Source organism: Eurypyga helias, unplaced genomic scaffold, assembly GCF_000690775.1.
Source record: "Eurypyga helias isolate BGI_N326 unplaced genomic scaffold, ASM69077v1 scaffold10087, whole genome shotgun sequence".
NCBI lineage: Eukaryota > Metazoa > Chordata > Aves > Eurypygiformes > Eurypygidae > Eurypyga > Eurypyga helias.
In genome coordinates this window covers 25,065-46,957 of record NW_010262291.1, presented here as the reverse complement: position 1 = coordinate 46,957, position 21,893 = coordinate 25,065, and the positions used below count along the sequence as shown (strand labels likewise).

At 38.6% G+C, this 21,893-nt stretch overlaps 1 protein-coding gene across 1 annotated transcript; it reads left to right on the top strand.

Annotated features, from left to right (window-relative positions):
- Window positions 1-530: 530 nt before the first annotated feature.
- On the top strand, window positions 531-18,515 carry MLC1 (megalencephalic leukoencephalopathy with subcortical cysts 1). Its single transcript, XM_010155666.1, has 12 exons — window positions 531-578; window positions 1,249-1,432; window positions 3,557-3,646; window positions 5,669-5,722; window positions 5,811-5,912; window positions 9,667-9,768; window positions 10,724-10,795; window positions 11,263-11,379; window positions 12,307-12,363; window positions 14,255-14,377; window positions 15,805-15,972; window positions 17,941-18,515. Exons 2-12 carry the CDS (start codon window positions 1,253-1,255, stop codon window positions 18,013-18,015), a joined length of 1,140 nt encoding a protein of 379 aa, XP_010153968.1. The 5' UTR covers window positions 531-578; window positions 1,249-1,252; the 3' UTR covers window positions 18,016-18,515.
- The last annotated feature ends 3,378 nt before the right edge of the window (window positions 18,516-21,893 follow it).

The window sequence follows — 21,893 nt, the reverse complement described above, 5'->3', positions numbered from 1 at the left end:
GAAAGGTAAAGCAGAGTTCTACAGAGCAGATGATATTCTTGATAGTTTCCTAACCTCTAACTTCCTAATTTTCCCAATTTGTGGGAATACTTGAATTTTTTAATCTGTACTTTAATTGTGGGAGAATACTGCATTGTAAGTAGCTTTTGCTCTTTTGAAACAAAAACTAGGTTGTTGAATATTGTTATCACTGGCTGTTATGAGAACTAAAACTGGTAAACTGTGAAGAAGGTTTTATTTAAGGTGCCAAGTAGGGGGTAGTACTTAAATAAAAGAGACTTGAAACTTTTTTAATTTGTTGGTCTGATTTGGAAGCAGTCCTATGAGAATGTAGTACAGTCATTTTCTAGTGTGTTCTGTTAATTAAAATTCAGGAGGCATTTTCCTGTTCCCTGGCTTAACTGAAGTTTTTGCTGTGCTTTTGTTCCATATCTGAATAGATGTTGTTGAAAGCCAAAGTGTAAGGGAGAACTTTTCAAAGACGGCATGACTCACTGAACGGTGAGAATATCACAAAGTGTACGGGCAGCTGTGTTCTCAAGACTGGTTTAAACTGACAGTTAACTTTTCAGTTGAAGGTAAGCATGAAGATTTTTAACTGTTGAAAAATCTGCGGTAATTTAATTGCAATAGAAGATCCTCCTCAAGGTATTTGAACAGGTTAGCAAGCAGTGAGATGAACAAAAAAGGGCTAAGTGGACAAGAAAAATGGTTTACACTGGGTAAATTAGAAGTTTGGTGTTTCATTGGACTCATAGGGAGGTCTGTGATTTTTACGTACCTGATTAAAAAAAATGGAAGTTAATATTTAAACACATTTGAATATATTTTCTGTCCTAGACTTTTTTAAAAAAAAAAAAGACAAAAAGAAAAAGCTTTATAAACTCTCTTGTTTATAGCGTTACCCTTGAGCTAAAAACCTCCAAAGATGGTTCTTGGATCTTGAAATGAATGTCTGTTGAGGTATTGCAGATACACAAACCTAAATGTTGTTGGTACTTAGACTGTATTCTTATGAGCTGTGGCTGTAGGACATAATTTACTCAGTGCATGCAAGTAAGTTGTTGGAATGCTTGCCTATTTTGAAATGTAAATACAGCTCATTACTAAAAACTGCTTTTATTTATTTTATGCTAAATAGACAAAAACCTAGTTAAGTGCTGATCTGAGTATGAGAAGTACCTAAATTATATTTCTGGTCTTCATCATTTGCATTTCCATTATTATTATTTAATTGCTTTTGTGAAGTGTTATGACTAGGGAAGAAGGTTACAGAGAAGAATTTAGCTATGACAGGATGCCAACTTTGGAGCGGGGAAAACAAGAGAATGGAAATTATATAGCAGACATCAAATCCAGTGACCTTCAGCTATCCAAGAGGCTGCACCCTTGCTTTAGTTACAGAACATGGATCTTTTCTTTGCTGATGGGAGTAAGTACTTAATGATGTAAGATTAAAAAATGTGAGATCTCAGTGCCCAGTAATCTGTTCCATTTCACATCATCTGGGGACTCACAATTGCATCACTGATAGTATTAAATATAAATATTTGTACCAAAAGGAACATACTCGGGGAATTTAGAATGTTAAACCTAATAGACTAATGGTATCCTTTGGATAATTCTGCACTAGTCAAAGATGCTATATGAAGGTTAGGAAGGTTAGTTTTTATCTTTGACATTGATCACACAGCTTAAACAGAGTAAGTGTGGTGTAGTGATAAATATCAACCCGTATGTTTGTATAAGCAGTGCCTTTTGTTAAAGAATGTAAAGTATCCTGATCCTACACATTTTTTTAACATATTTTTAACTGTTAAAAGTACTTTACTTGTCATGACAGAATTTTGGCGTTGAAAATATATGTCGTACTTAATTGCTACAGTCATCTTTCAGGGTTCAGTAGTCATGTAGTTATTTGGTAGAATCTTCACGTAGTGAGGTATGTACTACTGTTTCTTACATGAACATCAGAGTGATTTGCATTTTCGTGTCACTGCTAGTATCCTAGGACACTGATCTTGCATGTGCATCATATGCTTCTTCATGTCCCAGTCCAAGTTAATTAAAGTTCATTATAGCAATTAGAATTTGATGTTTTCTGTCATCTTGTGTGTTTTGAAGAGCAATTTTTATTAAGAGCTAAAAATGTTTCACTGTTAATATGGTAATTACTTATTTTTGCACAGTGAATAAAAGTAGTGCCTTATTTTCATGGAAACAGCTGAATATTTTTTCCATTTGGACAGTCTGCAAAACTTGTATTTCCTTTCAGATGTACTGTTATATAAAAAGAGAGCAAAAGAAGAGCTGGCTTTCTTTGCATTCAGTTTTCTCAAGCTTAATTGTCAGAAATGATGACTGTCTTTAATTAGATTTAATTAGATTTTTCCTTTTTAGTGAGTTGTGGATGACTGGTGATACTAATGTTTAATGATCATTTACTGAAATTATATTACCAAGAAGCATAAATTTTATGAATAAATCAAAATACTGTTTTATTAATAAATTAATAAATCTAATAAATTCCAATTAGGTTTTTCTTCCAAGTATTGTAGTGGTTAATCTTTCTCAACCCTTCTGAAAGACAGCATCCAGAGAAGAAATTTGGTAATAAACTGAGCCATCTACTTGAGGGACATCAAAGTGGCTGTTAGTATGGGCTGTTCTTGTGCAGGGAACAGCTCAATATGCTTCAAGCACAATTTCAAGTTGTGTTCTATAAATACTGTTCTTCCAGCCTGCCAGAATTCTCTGTGTGTGTGCTTATACACACACATATGCTATCCTTATTTTCTGTCATTTTTTGACACGGACTATTTAAAGACCCCCATGATGTTCTAACATGAAAAAAATGCCCAAATAAACCAAAAGAGCCATTGTGTCTCTCATCTTCCTCAGCCCTTTCAAGGAAATGCCTAGTCGGAGATACAATAAGGGAAAAGAAACAGTGTTAGTAGAATGCACGAATCATTTATTGCTGAGAGTTTAACTCTGATAATTATGAAATAAATGGAATAGTTAGCAAGGGAACTGGAGGAACTGAACATTTATGAGTGTGTCACTGGACCAAAGTGGGAAGAGAGTTTGGAGAGAGACTGGAATATAGGTGGAAGATTCTTCATCAGTGTATCCTAATAGTATTTTTGTTACTGTGTTCTAGTTGGTATTTGCCCAGCTGCTCATGTGCAGAATGCATGTCGGTGGAGCCAAGCAGAGAATGCAAAGTAGAGGCTTAGTTGAGGTTTCTGAAACATTTTTACCACTGAACCCTGCAATTACCCTTTGAGCATTTTATTAGGTATTTGCCAAGTCAGGGTACAATGCTTGATTCCGATGTGATTATATTGTTCATTATTAAGTCTTGGTACCAGCAAAACATCTTCAGAACTCAGCATGTTTTGATATTTTGCTTCAAAATTATTCACACAAGACTGCATTATTAAGTGCTCATTGGTAGCTTAATTTGAAAGGGATTACAGATTTCTATCTGACTAGTTGCTTTTTAAAGTAATATGAATAAAACTTTTTTTTAATCTTATTTGTTGCTTTGCAGACTTGCCTCCTTATTACTTCTGGCTTTTCACTATATCTGGGAAATATTTTTCCATCTGAAATGGATTATTTACGTTGTGCAGCAGGTTCAGTAAGCATTCTTAATTATTTGCTGTGGCTGTTTGACAGTAAAATTAGTTAATAATTGTTGTGGGTTTATTGTCCTTTTATTCTGTCTTTACTGCTAACTTTCTTCATGGAAGATTTAATTCCATTTAACAGTTCATTAAATGGGTTTTCATCTCATGGTTAAGGGAATAGCAGTTGTCATAAAGACAATGGTTTGTGCTACCATTTTTGTTAACCAGCTCACCACTGGCATGCGGTAGTTACCCGTGTGAACAGTGTTTCTGTGCTTGACCTTAAGAAAATTTACATTGTTATGTATTTGGGTAATTTCCTGGCTAAATGCTATCAGAATGTATTTCAGATTGTATTTCAAAGTATTACTTTCTCAGTGTATTTTCCTATAATATCAGGGTACAGAAGCAGACTAAAAGTTCTCTTGAGTATTAATATTTTATATGTAAAACATGCATTAAAGATGTCTGATGTTTTCCAAAGTCCAATATTTTTTTACTATGTTTTTAGGGATTCATATATACTGTATTCTGTATGCTTAATCTACACTTTAGATCTGTGTGCATGAGTCTGATGCACTTGCTTTGCCCATGAAAGGGTTCTGTTCTGTCATTGTTATTTTGCAACTTGACTTGCAGATGTGTTTTAGGTAAGGTGCAAGACTAATGCTTTACGTTAAACAAACAGCTCCCAGGAGATGCTCTGTTGAATGCATTGTCACATTTCTGCTAGAGGTGTTAGAATAAAGCTGAAGCAGTTTTTGAAGTCAATATTGTCACTGTTGTGTTCTTCTCTGCAACGTTAGTGTTAGTTACTAAGATGTCTCTTTTTCTGCCCCAAATCATGTCTATTTGAACTCTGTATTTTTTGAGAATTCCCAAAGATCTGGTAGGTGCAGAAGGTTATCACATTGGGTTTGAGTGGCTTGTTGTGCGTCAAGATGTGCACATTTTAAGTGTCTGTATGTGAGTGAGGTGTTACGGCTCCAACTGCAGATAATGGAGTCAGCACTGTTGGAGGAGCCTGGAGAGCTGTTTTGCCAACTGACTGCTGAGTGCCTAGCTTAGCATCAGCTGAATTGCTCTCTGGACTTGGCCATCTTGACTAGTAGTAGGATTCAGTTGCCTAAACATAGTCGTGTAATGTTCTAGAGGCTCCAGGGTATTCAGGACATAAATGGATGTTTTTCTTATGTTAAATATAGGTCATTTAGGTGTTAAGGAAGTGCTACAAGAATTTTAAATGTCTGTATTAATCTAGTAGTGACATTGTTAAGCCATCAGTGCTCAGATGTGAAAAATAATTTGTACAGAAATGCAGCATTTGTTACACGGTTCATTATTTAACATGGAAACATTTTTAATAATTTTTGTTGAGGATATTCTTAGTTTGCTTCTTAGTGTGTTGTAAATTATGTATTTGTGTAAAATTGAGTTGGATCTGTAATGGTACCTTATCTATTATGGTGGTGAGCCGCTAAGGGATACAGAAATTACTTTGTGAAACCTTTCGCTTCTGCATGACTTATCCACTTAGATCTGCCCTTAAGCAGAGTTCCAAGTGAACGTAGTGGAGATCCCAGGCACAGTTCTTAAAGTGTAATTTGACTCAAGACATCAGTTTTTACAAAGTTCTTCAGAACTGTCTTAAGACTGGCCAAATTTTAGCTTACACAACCATGACTTTGTTTAACAGAATGTGGAGGCCCAATTTGGGAGCAGCAGTATTTTAATTTTCCTGCTTAGGGATCTAGGGCCTTCTAGAGTTAGCTTAAACTAACAATGGCATGAAATGCTTCATGAAAGACTTTAATTTACTCATCACATTGTGCTGGTTAGCTAGTCAAAACTGAGGGATATGGAAGGCATGTTTAAACCTCTCGTAATCCTCAGATACTGATTGTAATTAATGAGCTCACACAAGTGTGACAGGCTTTCTGATCTTCTGTTTGTCTAACACCAAATAAAATATATATAAAGTTATATAAAATTGTGCAGAATATCACACTAGTCTTCTCTTTTAATTTTCCCAGTGTATTCCTTCAGCAGTTGTGAGCTTTGCTATAGCAAGGAATAAAATTAATGTGGTAAGTATAAGAATTGTATTGGCAATTGTATTTTTTTTTTCCCTATGGTTAGAACGAGAGAGAAACCCATTCTAAAACTGTTTTTCAGATACCCAATTTTCAAATTCTGTTTGTCTCAACATTTGCTGTTACAACAACATGTTTAATTTGGTTTGGATGCAAACTTGTCCTCAATCCATCAGCAATAAATGTAAGTTACTAAAACAATTACTAATTAATGCTACGTTTATCTTTGTTAAAGAAAAAGGGGCCTGAGGTGGATGGAGATCACATGTAATTACACTGTTGTCAGCACTCTGGTATCCCTACTTCATCTGTGAGGAGTGATCATCTATCAATAACTTTACTTTTCTCAGTAAGACAAGACTGGAAAATTTGCATCGGAGTTGGAAATTCATGTAGCTAAAAGATACATGGTACAGCTAACTTAGAGGAGATTAATATGGAAATGACTTTCCTGTCTTCTTGTATTCAGAGTTCAAAACATGAATTAGATCTTGAAATGTGATCAACTGATTCTATTTTTCTGTTGACTGTAGCAAGTTTTGTGGTGTGTGTTTTTGTTTTTTTTTTTTCTTTTGGCTGTTGTGGTATGTGTTTGTTTGGGTTTTTTTTGAAAGAGCAGGGTCAGAAGAGAAGATTGAAAGCAAATTAGTAGCTCATCTGTACATTAGTCAATTCTTAGGGTTGAGTTGTACTTAAATGAGGAGGTGTCCAAGGAGTGCTACGTCACGGACATTTCATCATCAGATTATGTATAATCCTTTCCTGGATCTTCTTTAATGGATAGTTTTGCTTGTGAGGCCACCAGGAAAGAGACTTGTGTGGAACATTTTTCTTACACATCATCAACAAAGAGAATGCAGCAGTTACATCTTTCAAAGCACACATATTTCCTGCTGGGAAGAGTTCACTGGATTTGAGTGACAGCCTTTTAACATTTGTATTTTAGTAGTCTGAGCCAAACAATAGAACTCTAAGATGGTTTTAGGTTTTTTTCCCCTATGGTAAAATGTTCTGAGACCTCTATACTACACAAGAATATTACATGTATGAGTAGGTACCATAGTGATAGGTATGATCGTTGCCATTGATGAATATTCATAATAGACCGTCCCAGAATAGCAGTACTCAATACAACTACGTCATACTTTTTGTATGAAGGTTAATCACTGCTCTCGTGCTGTTTGGTTCTGCTCCCACTATCATATCAGCTGTTGTGATACCAAGAGCTCGGCAGCAGTAATGGTTCCCTATAGTAATGTAGCAGAGCTGAATTAGTGTTAGTAACAAAAGATTTCTATAATAGAAAGATAGTAAAGAGACTAGAGTTTGCGTTGGAGCTATCTATGCTATTTTAATAACTTCTGGTTAGTGCCAGGTTTCACAGATGTTGAACTTTTAAATTAATTGTGTTTACATCCCCTTAGAAAGTGCCGTATATTAGGCCAATACTTGCAAAACTGCCTTTTAAATCAGGTAATTAAGTATAGCTTCACATTTCTGTGCAGCTGGCCCAGTCTTCAGAGAGATGGAGTACTGCAGTCAATTAGAGCTGTGCAGATCTAGCACTCTGGACAGTCAGATCACTTGGATTCAAACAGTACTGGCTTTACATGTGGGTGATTTTGCCCTGTGTTTGGTGGGACAGTGTCACGGCCCCTGGGTTCTGTGTGTATCTCAGGACAGTTTAAGCCAGAGAATTATTTGCTAGCTTTCTGCTAGTCTAACAGTTCCCTCGCGCGTTTACCACCTCAAGTGTCTGAGGCTGTTGGGCCTGAATGAATTATATACCAGACACCAGGATACTGCATTTTCCCTTTTCCCTTCCTTTTGTGGTACACAGTTCATCAAATATTAGAAACCAGTCCAAGCATTCTGAGAGAAAACAGCAAATAAGTGTGACTGGAACCTGCCAGTCCCTTTGCATTCCCTTCCCTGGTAGGCAGGATCACAGCGCTGTTGGGACAGGGGAGGGCTGTGTTTGCCCAGTAAAGGTGGGCCCAAGGGACTCCTTTTGCCACCACAATAAATAGTTATTTTTGTTGTCAACCTAAATGTGACAAAGTTAATTTTGCTTAAGCTTCTGAGAAGCTCTGAGCTGGCCCTGTGTGTGAGAGCTTAACTTTAGTTGCATACTTTTGAAGTGAGTAGTTTTTGGATTGCATAGAAATTTGCATTCTCTATTAACAGCTTTTGTATTTTCAAAGCAGATCAGACTGTTTGAAAACAGAGATGACATTAGATTGTAAAAGTGACAAACATTAAATTTATCACAAGGCTAATTCTCTTTTTGCTCAGTATTAGTTATCTACAATAATACCCACACAACATTCTTGGTTATGTGGTTTTAATTCTTTTCACTTGTCTATTGCATATCCATACTATGTCATTGATCACTAAATAAAGATAAGTCAGGATAACTGTGTGCAGAGCTGTCTCTGAAGCTTTTTTGAACCTTTCTGCCTTAAGAGTTATTCGTGGTGTGCTGACTTGCTGTCCTCTTTGAAGGATACTATTTCAGTGAGACAGTCTCACAGTTGGGCAGTTCACTGCCGGCTGTTTTCCATAACCCATGTGGTACAAAGGAAATACAGAATGCCATCTCTTCGACTGTTCTTTCACCATCTTATTTATTTTCCCTCCACATGGGAAACTGCACAAGAAAATAATACTAGGTCTGATGTGAAATCACTGCCAATAGTTTACTGCTTGTAAGACTCATAAAAAGGATAAATTTATCCAATTCTAACAGTTCACATTTAACCCCCACACTTTATATTTTGTATAAAATACAAAACCCCCTCCCTACCAGGGAGACCTTTATAGCATCTTCCAGTACCTGAAAGGGCTACAAGGAAGCTTGGGGTGGGGGTGGGGGACTTTTTGCAAGGGCCTGTAGTGACAGGACAAGGGGTAACGGGTTTAAATTGAAAGTGGGGAGGTTTAGATTAGATATCAAGAAGAAGTTCTTCCCGGAGAGGGTGGTGAGGCACTGGAACAGGTTGCCCAGAGAAGCTGTGGATGCCCCATCCCTGGCAGTGTTCAAGGCCAGACTGGATGAGGCTCTGAGCAACCTGGTCTAGTGGAAGGGGTCCCCGCCCATGGCAGGGGGGGTGGGACTAGATGATCTCTAGGATCCCTTCCAACCCAAACCATTGTATGAAAAGAGAGGGGTATCCACTCTGCCTGCATTACATGCCTCAGGAAAATGATTCAGCCCATGTAGAGTAGATACCTACCTCTTATGAGATGATAAGGAACCGAAGCGAAATATTAAGTATTACATTGACTTGCTAATCTCTTGAAGATGAGCAATGGAAGGAGGAATGGCAGAATCCATATTTTTACACAGTAATGTGATCTGTTAGACCTGCAAGAGTTGTGAAACCACAAGGAGTGTTTACCAATGCTCTGTTAGTACTAGGCAGAGCACAGAGCTAGGATTCTTGGCCCCATTCTTTGGAGTGTGTTTTCATTCAGCATTAGACGTTGTATTGCATTTGGATTGCAGCATAGGTGTTGGGAGCCTGTGGCCCTCCTTTCTGTGCCCATCCCCTAGCCCTAGTCCCTGGGCTAGTCTGTTCCTGTGTATCTTCCATGATTTGCTGCAGTGTTCTGGTTTCACGTGGGAGGTCCTGCAAAATGCAGACGTACCCAGCAATCACCCCCGTTGTCATTAAAGGCTCTTCTGGAAGGCATTGATAAAATCTTCAGGCAGAATATTCTGATAAAGGAAATTTAGATCAGGCATTGAGTGTAGATTGTGTAGATGGCCAAGTGTCATCCTCGAAATTCATCAAGAATCAAGAAAACAGTTAAAGTATTTAATCAGTATATAGGTCTAAATGTCACAGAAAACAGACGGACAGCAAGATCCAGCCACCTCCTTTATTTTTAATATGGAAGATGTAACTCATTTATATCTGGGATTTTACTGACAGATAAATTTCAACTTGATTCTCCTTATTCTGCTGGAAATCTTCATGGCAACTACTGTGATCATTTCAGCCAGGTCTACTGAAGACTGCTGTGCAAGAAAGAAAGTAAGTACCTTTAAGGATTAAAAATGTCTCTTTTTTTTCTGGTGTTTTAAAAATACTATATTTTTCCTGTATTACATATGTTGACAAGTTACCGGTGACTCCAGTATATTGTTTCATATTACATGGTAAAACTAGATTTGAACAATAAGTAAAACTACTAAAGAGTAACAGGCTCCTCTGTCTTTACGAATGCAGTGGGTCCTCTGCAAAATGATCTCTTGCAATTTCACAGCACTGGGCTCTTTGAATATCTTATGAATATAAGATAGAGATATATATATGTGTATATATATATATATAAAGATCTAACAGGCATGGCAAATGATTTACTTCTGTTTTGTAGAACAAAACTACGTATGAAACATTAGGATACTGTGACTTGTATGTATGCCCGTGATGCCTTTTGAAGCCTGAGGTGGAGAAAGTATTTCTCACATATGCCAATTTGGTGGTATCTGGAAAATGAATATCAGGTTCAGGATTTGGGGCTATAGATAAAATTTTCTTCAGTCACGAGTGCTCTCCCAAATGCCACCCTTATTTTTCTCCAACAGTATTTCTTTTAGTGAGGTGAATGTGCTGTGCCATTTTGTGTTGCAGTGGAGGTACTGCTCACTAGATAGTTGTGTGCTGTACTGTCCTGCTTCAGGTACTGTCCATCCCCCTCAGTAAAATCTGAAGGCTGAGGAAGAAAGTGTGTATTTTGAAGGTGGAAAGGGGAGACAAGATGACCGTATTTCATTGTTGACCAGTGGTTGTATAACAGCTAATCTGGGACTACTTCATTTGTTTGTAATGTGATTAATGTGGTCTGACACTGGTGAACACGGTGGTGTGTCATTGTCAGCTGCGATGGGCCAACCAGACACTTCATGCCACCGTGTTGTACAGTATATTGGAAAGAAATGTGTTGCTTTGGTATTTTTTTTGATCACGATTTTTTCTTCCCCTCCAGAATACTGCATATGACAGTACTGTTGTTTTGAGCAATGTCAGCTTTCCTACTCGAATTCTGAAGTCATACTCAGTAAGAAAAGCATTGTTTTCTTTCATGAAATCAACTTGTTTTTTCATCTTTTTAAGTACTAAGCTTTAAAGTCAGGAAGAGATCAGTGTAGGTAAGAGCTGAAAGAATAAAGGCAGAAATGAGAAATATCTTGAAATGCTTCCTTTTAGAGTATTGCAAGATAAATGATAACTGCCATGTATAATAGGAAGGAGACTGCGTAATGATTTAAGGATAAATGGTGTAAACTGTGTTGTTCAGTGGAGCTAATAAATGAAAGCATAAATTTTTATATTGAAGCTGATCTTGTTTTCTGTTAAGCTGGCTGCAGTTTTGCCATATTTTAGTTCTGAAAAAAATTGACTCCATATGTAGCTAATAGCATGGATGCTTTCCCCCCCCCCTCCAGTGAGTTCCTTTCTATATACAAATAGGAAATTTGGTGTTCAAATGCACTGGTAATAATTTGTGTGCCTTCTTTGTTTTAGGTAATTGAGGTGATTATTGGAATTTCATCAGTATTTGGTGGAATAATTGCTTTGAATATGGATGTTCTAGTCTCGGGTCCATATCTTTCAGTAACGTTCTTTTGGATCTTAGTTGCTGTAAGTAGTGCAAAGTGAAGGTACTCTTTCAAAAACGATGTCTTTGGTGTTTGGTTTTTTTTTTTTCCTTTTTCCCCTCCCTACTGGAATATTTACTTGGCCCTAATACTAATTGGCAGTTGCAGCTTAGCAAGTAAATTAGTGCTTCAATATACTTACTATATTTATGCAATATGTGTGTTCTATTTTTATTTACAGTAATTTGGTTCTTATAAAATGTTCTGATACATTTTCAGCCCGCAGTTCAGTAAATGGAAATGAGTAATAAAATAAGGTTATTAGAAGTGTTTTGTCAGACAAGTCCTAGGTTTTACAATATTTCAGGCTGCAAAAATAAAAACTTGACTTTAGTTTCAGCATGGTGGAATCCTTAGAACATCATCTTTAGCCTGTCAGCCTTAACTGCCTTAAAAGCCTGAGACTGTGATTGGTAACCCTTGTCACCAGCAGCAGCCTGTACCTGGGAGCAGTGAATTCATAAAGGATGCTGTGCTACCCTGCTTGCCACGGATTGAACCAGTTGAAAAAGAAGATAGTGAACATTAGATATATATATGGCTCCTGTGTCTGGAAAATTCCTCAGCACGAAGTGCGAAAAGATCAAACATCAACAAATTTTTTAGCACTCAGAATTCACGGAGTTCAGTAGGGTTTGTTAGGTTTTTATGCAGGAGTGTCAAGTTTTGAGGATAATTTTATTTCAGTATGTGTACGTTTTTATACGATTCTCATTAAATGCAAGTTAAATGAAGATTGGTTTTATCTCAATTTGACTATTTGATTCCTAATACTGTCATAATAAGTCTATACAGTTTTACCTTTTGAGGAACTTTAGGATGTGATCTGGTGGGAATCACTGTCACTCAACTGTTATTTGTGTAATTTTCAAGTAGGTAAATATTTCTTTTGTTATGCTTTCTTGTGTAGTGCTTTCCAAGTGCTATTGCAAGTCACGTAGCTGCTGAATATCCAAGTAAATGTCTGGTAAGTGTGTAAGATTCTTGGATTTTGACATTAGAGTGGAAGAATGCTAAGTAAGCCTGCCTGTGATAGTGAGCAATATTCATATTTGCTCACTTGTTTTTAGTTACTTGGGCAAAATCTGACAGGAATATATTCTGTTCTCCTTCCATTACGAGATGTGGTTTCTGAAAGAAGATTAGGTGTGCAGCAGACCTAGAACTTATTTGAAAGAAATTGCCCATCTGCATGACTAGTAACAAGGACTGAGAATACTCCGTAGAGTGCAGTTATTCCTTGACTATCCCAGATGTGGAGTTAAGCCTCCTTAAAACATCTGGTCTAAGTTATAGTCATGCAGCCATATTTAAGTCAGTAATGATGCATGACCACAACTGAAGTTGCAATTTGATCCCGTAGGATGGTATTTGAATGAAAACTCGGCTGCTATTGTATTGCAATAAATTTGCCTCAAAGCACTCAAATTTATTTTCCTAGTTATTTTAGGTTGTAAGTCTGCAGTATCTGCTGTTAATTCTCATTATTTCATACAAACTGAAGAATAAATGATACTTCTATACTTGCTCTTTGTCGTGGTTTAGGCCTAGCTGGCAACAAAGTGCCATGCAGCTGCTCACTCATTCCCCAACCCAGTGGGATGGGGAGAAGAAAATACAAGGAAAAACTCCTGTGTCAGGAGAAGGACAGAGATTGATCACTCACCAATTATGGTCACAGGCAAAATAGACTCAACTTGGAGACAAAAAATCAATTTAATTAGTTACCGATCAAATCAGAGTAGGGCAGTGAGAGACAAAACCAAGTCTTAGAAACCTTACCCCCACCCTTTCCTTCTCAGGCTCAGCTTTGCTCACAATTTCTCTACCTCCTCCTTCAGAGCGGCACAGGGGGACAGGGAATGGGTGTTGCAGTCAGTTCATCCCACTTTGTCTCTGCTGCTCCTTCCTCCTCAGGCTGAGAACTCCTCACACTCTGCCCCTGCTCCAGTGTGGGGTCCCTCCCATGGGAGGCAGTCCTTCACGAACCTCCCTGGCATGGGTCCTTCCCACGGCCTGCAGTTTTCTCCTTTAACTGTTCTGGCGTGGGTCCCTTCTGTGGGCATGTCATCCTTCAGGAGCAGTCGTCTTCAGCACAGACTTACCACAGAGTCAGGGGCTGTTTGGGCACAGCCGTCTGTTCTGGCATGGGGTCCTCCCTGGGCTGCAGGGGGGTCTCTGCTCCCTCATGACCCTCCGTGACTGCAGGGTACAGCCTGCCCTCTCACCATGGGCTGCAGGAGAATATCTGCTCCAGCCCACCTCCTCCCTGCTTTCCGCACTGACTTTTGGTGTCTGCCTGGCTGTCTCTCTCATCCCACTCCTCTCTCTGCTGTAGGTTTGTTTGCTTGTTTATTTGTTCATCTATCCATACACGTCACCACCCTTAGTATTATCACAGGGGAGCTACCACTGCTTCTGACTGGCACAGCTATAGCCAGAGGCGGGTCCAGCTTGGAGTCAGGGAAGCTGCTAGCAACTTCTCATAGGAGCCATCCCTGTAGCCCTCCTCCCACTACCAAAACCCTGCCATACAAACCCAACACATTCTCTAACTTGGGTATTGTTTCCTCTGTTTGCATATGAAAGCCACTTTTAAAATCAAACAAAACCGCATAATTCATATTAAATGGAAAAAGTAATTGAAGAACAGCAAGGTTTTGGCTAGGAATCTGAATTTATTCAGGGCTTGCTTCTGTATCTCCATGCAGTGTGGATGGCTGTTAATATTTGATTCTTATGTGTAATCTTTTACACTTTTACTCACTTGTGTTGTGCTTGCTTCAAGGAGGTATACGTCACAAACCAGTGTTAACTTATTTTTATCCTTACTTAACATTTACTATGTTATTTTTTAGGTTGAGGTCCTGATTGCCATTAGCAGTGTTACCTCCCCGTTGTTGTTCACCGCTTCTGCATACTTATCCTTCAGTATCATGCAAGTTGTTGACATCTTTAAAAGTTACCCACCTGCTGTTAAAGTATGTAATTTTTATGCAACTGAAAAATTAACATCTGCCTATTACAGTGCCAACACAAGAATGAATTAGGAAGTGTAAGAAGGTACTGCATGATAAAGATTGAATAAAATGTTACAGAAGTTATTCAAAAACTCTTATTTGACTAATGATATAATTTCAAGTGTGTTAAATCTGTTGCCACCTTGGAATTCCAGTTAAAAAAAAAGGACATTATTGTAAAGAATCAGTAAAAATAGTATGTCATGTGCTGGCCTCCTTGAGGGTTTTATAAATTTGAAGTATATAAATTAAAGATTCTACGTTGACTTGAAGAATACATTTTGCTACTTCTTAGGATATCTACCAACAGGTGGCATGTTGGGAGTGTGAGCTTACACCTGAATTTGTTCAAAGCCTAGATTGGGGCAGAGAAGAAAAAAAGTTTGCAAATATTAAAGCATTTCAATATGACGTGTTGCCAGTGCATTGTGAAGAGCTTTCTAGGGCTGTACCATCAAAATGTTTAGCAATCTGTGATGTTGTTCAAAGAACTGTTTATGGGGATTAAAATAGTGTCCATAAGTAGTCTTGTAATTTTAGAAGAAGAGAGGGAAAATGTTTATTCAACTGAGATCTTAGGTACTGGAAAAACAGCTTTTTGAGTATGTGACCCTGTTCTGATACTGGAGGATCACAGTGTGGTGTTGGACCCCAAGAAGTGGCCACAGCTCACACATTCTCTTGGAGTAGCTTCTCCTGTCGCACACGTTGGAGACAGAAGACCAGTCTGTCTAGGCAGTTGGTGTGACCCTGCAGACCATTTCTTACGTTCTTGTGCTTCTCTGTGTCTGGGTGCAGCAAGAGTGGGCTGCTCTGCAAAGGAGGGTGAGCAGTGGAGTAGAAGGTGACAGCAAGGCAGTCGAGGACAGTGACCTTTTTGGCAAGGGGTGTGGTCCTACAGTACCCAGAGAAAGAAAGGCAAAGCAGATTTGACCATGGTAACTAGGCTCAGCCAATAGTTCAGTGATTGCCAGGCAAGTCCATAGTAGCAAGCTAGATCCAAGGTCAGCCAGGAATTCAAGTCAGCAGGGCAAGGTCAGAGCCGGCCAGGCCCAGGCCCAGGCCCACGGCCAGGCCCAGGCATAGCTATGACGTTGCTCAGGTGAGAGCCAGCAGTGAGGCTCAGTATTTTAGGGAGATGGTGTCCTCAATTCTGTTTCTAGAGGAAAAGACCTTTTGGAAAATGAACACTGTGTTAAACATTATCAATCTGCTCTATTTTGAGCAAACTCAGGCACTCCAATTTTAACTGATGCTTCATGCTGAAATAAACTATGAATTATAGTTTGAGTTAAAAAATGAAATTATGTACAAATCTCATGGGCTGGGAAAGGCAGAAAATATTTTATTCAAGTGGTTAACAACATATTTAATGCCTCTATTTTCAGCAGTCTTATGATGTACTCCTGTTGCTTCTGATGTTGATGCTGCTAATTCAGGCATGCCTTACCATTGGGACTGTAATACAGTGTGTAAATTACAAGACAAAAATGAAACTAAATGATTCGTCATGGACAGCATCGCAGGTTAAAAAACAGGAATACAGAACAACAGAGGTATGTACCTGTACCCATTATAAAACTTAAAAATCTGTGGGTTTTTTTTAATTTGTTTTGGTTAAGATTTTTTTGTAATGTTTCATGTTACTTAATTCAGATCACAGTTCAAAGCTGCTCTGTAAAACTGCACAGATGTTAATGTACTGTTGAACTTTATTATCAAGATACAATATTTTGCTGGTTAACTGATAACTGGGGCATGACAGACTCAATACCTGTAAATTAGTGAGAAGTCCTGTTAAGAGAACAACAGGAGGTTAAAGCCCCCTTTTGTTCTTACTTGAGTATTGCCTCACAATTACAGACAAGCTTCCTCATTGTCTTACTGCACAGGTTGCACATCCATAATTGCTATTTATATGTCATAACAGAGTTATAGAAAAGATGATGGGCCTTGGGTGACCATGTTCTGATAATGAGAGCGCCATCTATTAAGACAGGAATGGATTTAACCCTTTCAGTGCAAGCAGAAGTTTTGGGCCATGAAATGACATTATTCAATACAGTTGTACCTTTCCCAGGCCTGCTGGAGGGAGTGAATTTACTAAGATGAGTTCTCATAAGTTCCCTAAACTGCGAATGGGAGGAATTAAGAACCTGGAGCACAGGAGCAATGATAGGCAAGCTGAGTGCGTGGCTGCCTGTGCTTGACAGTATGAAGTAGTGCGCAGAGGAGGGTGCCTGGAATCCCAAGTCTCTCCGCATCCTAACTACATTACCAGAGTTGGTGATAAAGATCAGGATTGATATTTCCCTCCATTTCCCTCCTGTACTTACAATGTTCAAGCTGTCCTTTCAGATACAGATTTGGCACTTATTTTTTTCAGGGCAAGGTGGTGCCAGTATTACTGTTCCTGCTTTTCATATTCCTGGCTAGAGTGAAATATTCAGGGATTGGAGGAACCCAGCTTTCTTCAGCCTGCGTAGGTTAGCTACATCCATCTCCTAGCACAGCGGTGTAGCCCTTACACTTCCATCACCTCTGCTGTACAAAGCTCTGTATCCTTAAAGACTAGGAGAGACTAACTCACATTAGCTGGATGATTACTGTGTGGCCCAGCGCTAGAAAGTGCTGGATTCAGTCCCTGCTGTGGGAAGAGGTTCTACATTGAAACAGCATGGGATAGAAAGCACTGGGAGCAGGCACTGAAATTCAGTCATTATGCAGCTGGTAATGGCAAGTGGAAACTCTGGATTTATGTCCCACCAGGCTGCTGAGGGCATTCGGTGTGAGTTCCTTATTTTCTGAGTCTGTGCCCCAGGAGTTACGTTCTGTATGAAAGATGAACCACAGCATTCCCGCAGCCACAAGTCACGTGGTGGAGCATAGGTTGTGGCATGGCTAAACAGATCTCTTCCAGGGAATATTTACATAAATATGCCTAGTTTGTGAGTCACTGAGAAATTAGGTGTGAATTAAATGCTAAAAGGAGCACTTTGTCCAGAAGAGCAACACAATTTCTTACCTTTTAGTATTTAAACACATGGATAATTTTACAGGTGGAGTTGTAGGTCCCTTTGGCTTCTCAGAAGTTTGTGTTCTTAGGTGAGACCTTGGTTTGCCTGCATTGTATGTAGATAAATCTTGCTTCAGTGGCACTGTGGGGAGCAACTTCTGGCTTTGGATTTAGAGATTAGATGCTAGGGCTTTCACTCACGTTTTGGCAAAAATCTTGAAAGAATGTCCAAAGTAACATGTTTAAAACAGGAATTTGACCAAGTTTCTTTGACACAAATGTCTCAAGTACTATAAAATTTACACTACTATATTTAATATCATAAATGTGTACTATACAATAGACCAAACTATGCAATTTACAATATAGAATATTTTAATAGCTCAGATTGTAACTGTCCATGTTTCCATCCCCCTCACTTTTCTCAGATATTTATTTTCTTGAACTTCAGTTTTTAACCAAAGCATTGTTTCATGTTTCCATTTGTCTGAAATTTGTTTACTTTTAGGTTCCCAATAATACCTTAAAGGATTTTGACAAAGACAAAGCCTGGAAAGCAGTTGTGGTGCAGATGGCTCAGTAATTTGGATTCTGCAAATGCGGCCTATACAGTACAATCCAGTACAGTAAATCACCTGTTTGAATTAAGACTTAAAAACTTTTTCAGTTTATAAACAGCAATGTAGTTAGAGCAGTAGGGGCCAAGGAATAACACAGTAAATAATGTGTCTTTCTAATAATTTTGAAATACACTGATAATATTTTTAACACATCTGTCTTTTCTCTTGGTATCTGTATTCTAGTGTTGCTTTAGAAGATACCTTTAGGAAAAAGGTAGAGTCTCATGGTTTTGTGCTGATGGCAAAGCAAATACGACAACATGTAGTAGGCTTCATATGTTTGCAAGAGGTTGTTGTAACTGCAGTTATGCAGTCTGTGTAACTGATACATGCTTTTGTAAAGTTATGAGTACAAGTCATAATTGATATTTTTGCTTATACTTCACTTTTGTAGGAGTTGTAAAGTTGTTTTGCATCTCATTGCTTTTATATAAATAAAAGTCTTTATTATGTGGAAACTCAAGAATGTGGATTGACATTCTGATTGGAGAGGTGAAAACAGAATGTTCTTTCTCATTACACTTCCATTTCTGGACTGTTAAATGAGGAAGGGGCTTTTTCTGAGAGGCTGGACACAAAATCCACTAACCAGTGTAAAAAAACCCTAACAAACAGAAGCAATCAGCCAAATAACAGGAGATACTACTGATATTTAAGAGAGTGTTTTCACATTTAGTTATTTTCCTAACTATCTGTAAAACTTACAAAACCTTGTTTAAGCTGCCCTTCAACAAGCAATAGCCCCAGACAGATTGCCTTTTCCTCCTAGCAGGATTACATGTATGATTGTGTAGATTCCAAACAGCAGGAGGATCTCCATGCAAATAGGCTTTTTGCTGTAACTAGGGAGATAACTGCTGACAAGATGGTGGTTTTTTTGATGTTTTCCTGGTTTTATTGTTGGGTTTTGAGGGGTTCTAGACTTTGAGGTACTTTCTTTTTTAATCTGAAATAACCCAAAAAGTTTGTTCAGATAATTTTGCAAAGCTTGCCTCTTTGCTTTTGGGGAGGGGGAATAAAGAGAGAGAAAGGTATGTATAGTGCAGAGCCTTTGAGGCATAGTAGCACATTTTTTTGTTTTGGGGAAAGCTGACAATTATTAGGGCATTGTAATATGTAGAGAATACTCTTCTAAGTGTAAACCAATGCTTCTTAAGAGCATGTACACAGCCACCTCTCCGTTCACCTAAACCAGTCTATGGTTTTGGTCCAGACTAATATGTCATTCTATGATTTTATTCTATTCAGAGGGTGCAGCTGCTGTTTCTTTAAGTATTGCCAAATCTTATGCCTCTACTGGTTGTACTTGTTCGAACACTAATAATTTATCTGATACAAACTTACAGTTTTTATAAATAGAAAAAAATATTTTTCAATTGTACACTGTCTTTTGAAAGGTGCAAAGAAATAGTGACAGTTCTTCCTAAAAATAAATATCCAAACAACTTTCTAAATTCGGTGAATTTCGAAATTCACTTCCTATTTCGTGCATGGATTGAAACTGGACAAAGACTGTAGGTAGTGTAAAAGTTCTTCATGGATCACTGTAAAGTGAAAAGATAGTGATATGTAGAATAGTGTGAATGTATCTTAACAGTTTGCTTTCTTTTATGTGGTAACACACTTGCCTTTGTTTAACTGAAGCTGTATCTTCAAGAGATCATCTCTACCTTTTCTGTGAAATGATTATTGGCTTTGGTTATCCAGGAGGTTAGATGTAAGTAGATATTACTTCTGTTGCTGACCTTGATTGGAAAAGAAATTATCCTGAAGTTGTGCATTCTGAAGGAATTTCCTTTCCACAAAATGCTTGTACTAACAAGGCACTGATGGTCCTTAACCTCCTGAGTTGAAATGGTTAGTGTTCTCCTCCAATCAGAAAGAACTTTTTAGACAGCTACTGACTTTTGTTTTGCTGTCACCAGTGGATAGGAAGAATGTAATGACGGGATATAATAGGGGTTATTTACCTTTCTTTTGAGGAACTAAGGTATTTTAATAAGGAGTGAAGAAAATAGCATTCATCAAAAAGAAAGAGGAAAATGTAATAAACGAAGCAGAACGATGATGAAGTTAGAATTTGGATTGACCCTGAAGTAATGGCTGAGGTATGCGACTCTGTCTGAGGCTTTTTAGTCATCCTAGATTAACAAAGGGAAGGAATAGAAGGAATTAAAAAGAGGTTGTCACAGAGCTACCAGCCATAGATTCTGCTTTCCAGTGGAGATGAACACCGCTCGGCTCCCTGCCTGGCCGTGGCTCCCTTCCTGCCCTGTTCAGCACAGCAGGGACTGTGCAGTCTGGTGAGTGCCAGGACTTTTCCCTGCACAAGTAGTAAACTAGGAGCCCCACCATGGATACTGCACTGGAGGTTGAATTTTCTTATCCCATGCAAGGAAGAAAATCACAGAGGTAAGAGGCAGGCTTTTAAAACCATCATTAACACAGGGCTGGCTGCTGACATGAAAAGCCTTTCTTGAGCAGAGAAAGCTTCACTGTAAATCTTGCGCTGGGGGTAAATGCTTTTGTAATTCAAAGCAACACCCCCTGTGGCCCCTGCTACTGTCAGCCATTCGTTGCCAAGTGATTTTTTGTGTTAATGTTTGACACAGAGTAAATCTTAGCTGCTTGCAGCTTTATTGAGGGTTTGCTGGTAGATGATCCGTTTGCCCAGCACAGCTGAGAAGCCTGTTCAAGGGACGAAAATCATGTCCCTCTCTGAGGTCATCTTGGTGAGATATCTGTGTATGTGCCATGTTAGAAGGGTTTCTGCTTGGAACCGGGTTGAGACTGCCCCTTCCTGCCTTGCTGGGTTACTGTAGAATTAATGTCACAGGCTACTGCTTAGCTTATACCACGAGTTAGTGTTCTAGCTTTAAAGAAAAGAAAAATAGTTCTAGGTAAAATAAAGAAAGAAATCTGGCTGAAGCATCTTCTGAAAAAAAAAATTGCGCGCAGCTGGTGCATGAATCTTTCTTCAGCTACCAATTTAGCTAGGAAACTAGGAAAGCAGAAGGGGAAAATAGCTGTTTTAAGAGCATTTTTTTAATGCTCTCTGCTCCTGCAGGCAAATTTCGTGTAGCATCTCACCAGCAACAGGAGCACACAGCTGACTATTGGAGGTTTTTTTGTTGTTTTTAGTAGTAACACCTTATAAGAACAGACAGGTGAGGAGGAAAACTGCAGTTAGGATCAAATGTATCAAATCTTAGCTTTGGTGCCTCTGTCTTCTGTTTTTCTGTTAAGACACACACCTAGTTGGGGTTAGAAAAGCAGTATATCTGTAGTTTAATTGGACCTAAGCTCTTGTTGTGAAGATGGGCTTAAAATACCTTAGGTGCTCAACTAGAATGAGAAATCTGGAAGGAGTGGTACGCTGCCTACCCCACGAGAGGAATACAGACCTCTCTTATATTCAGGAATGTCTCTGTGTCAGATGGATTGTGCATGCACGTTATGCATGGATAGTCTGGAGTTGACATCAGTTTTTTGGGTCTTTCCAAAAAGATTTTTACAAGGTGACTGAGCTGATCTAACTCAGTACTAAAAGGGGTTGTCTCCTCTGGTCTCTTCCCTTGCACTTGCTGTGGCTGGTATCTGATTAAACTGGCAGAACATGTAACAATTAAAAAAATGAATAATACCCTGCTGATTTAGTTAGCCAGCTTAGCACACTGCGGTCTCATAGTGTCCTTCTGCAAGATCTTGGATATGACTTCATACCAAATGGAGATAGAATTTGACTTCTGCCTCATTGGAGGTAGATCAACAGAGTATTTGTTTTGTTAGTGCTTCCTTTGTCCCTTCCCATCACATTCTTTGCATGTGTTTTGCCTTGGTC

Coding starts and splice junctions, on each gene's coding strand:
- MLC1 (XM_010155666.1), top strand. CDS start 1,253: ATGACTAGGGAAGAAGGTTACAGAGAAGAATTTAGCTATGACAGGATG. Junction 5,723..5,810: donor CAAGGAATAAAATTAATGTG/GTAAGTATAAGA, acceptor ACTGTTTTTCAG/ATACCCAATTTTCAAATTCT. Junction 5,913..9,666: donor TCAATCCATCAGCAATAAAT/GTAAGTTACTAA, acceptor TTTTACTGACAG/ATAAATTTCAACTTGATTCT.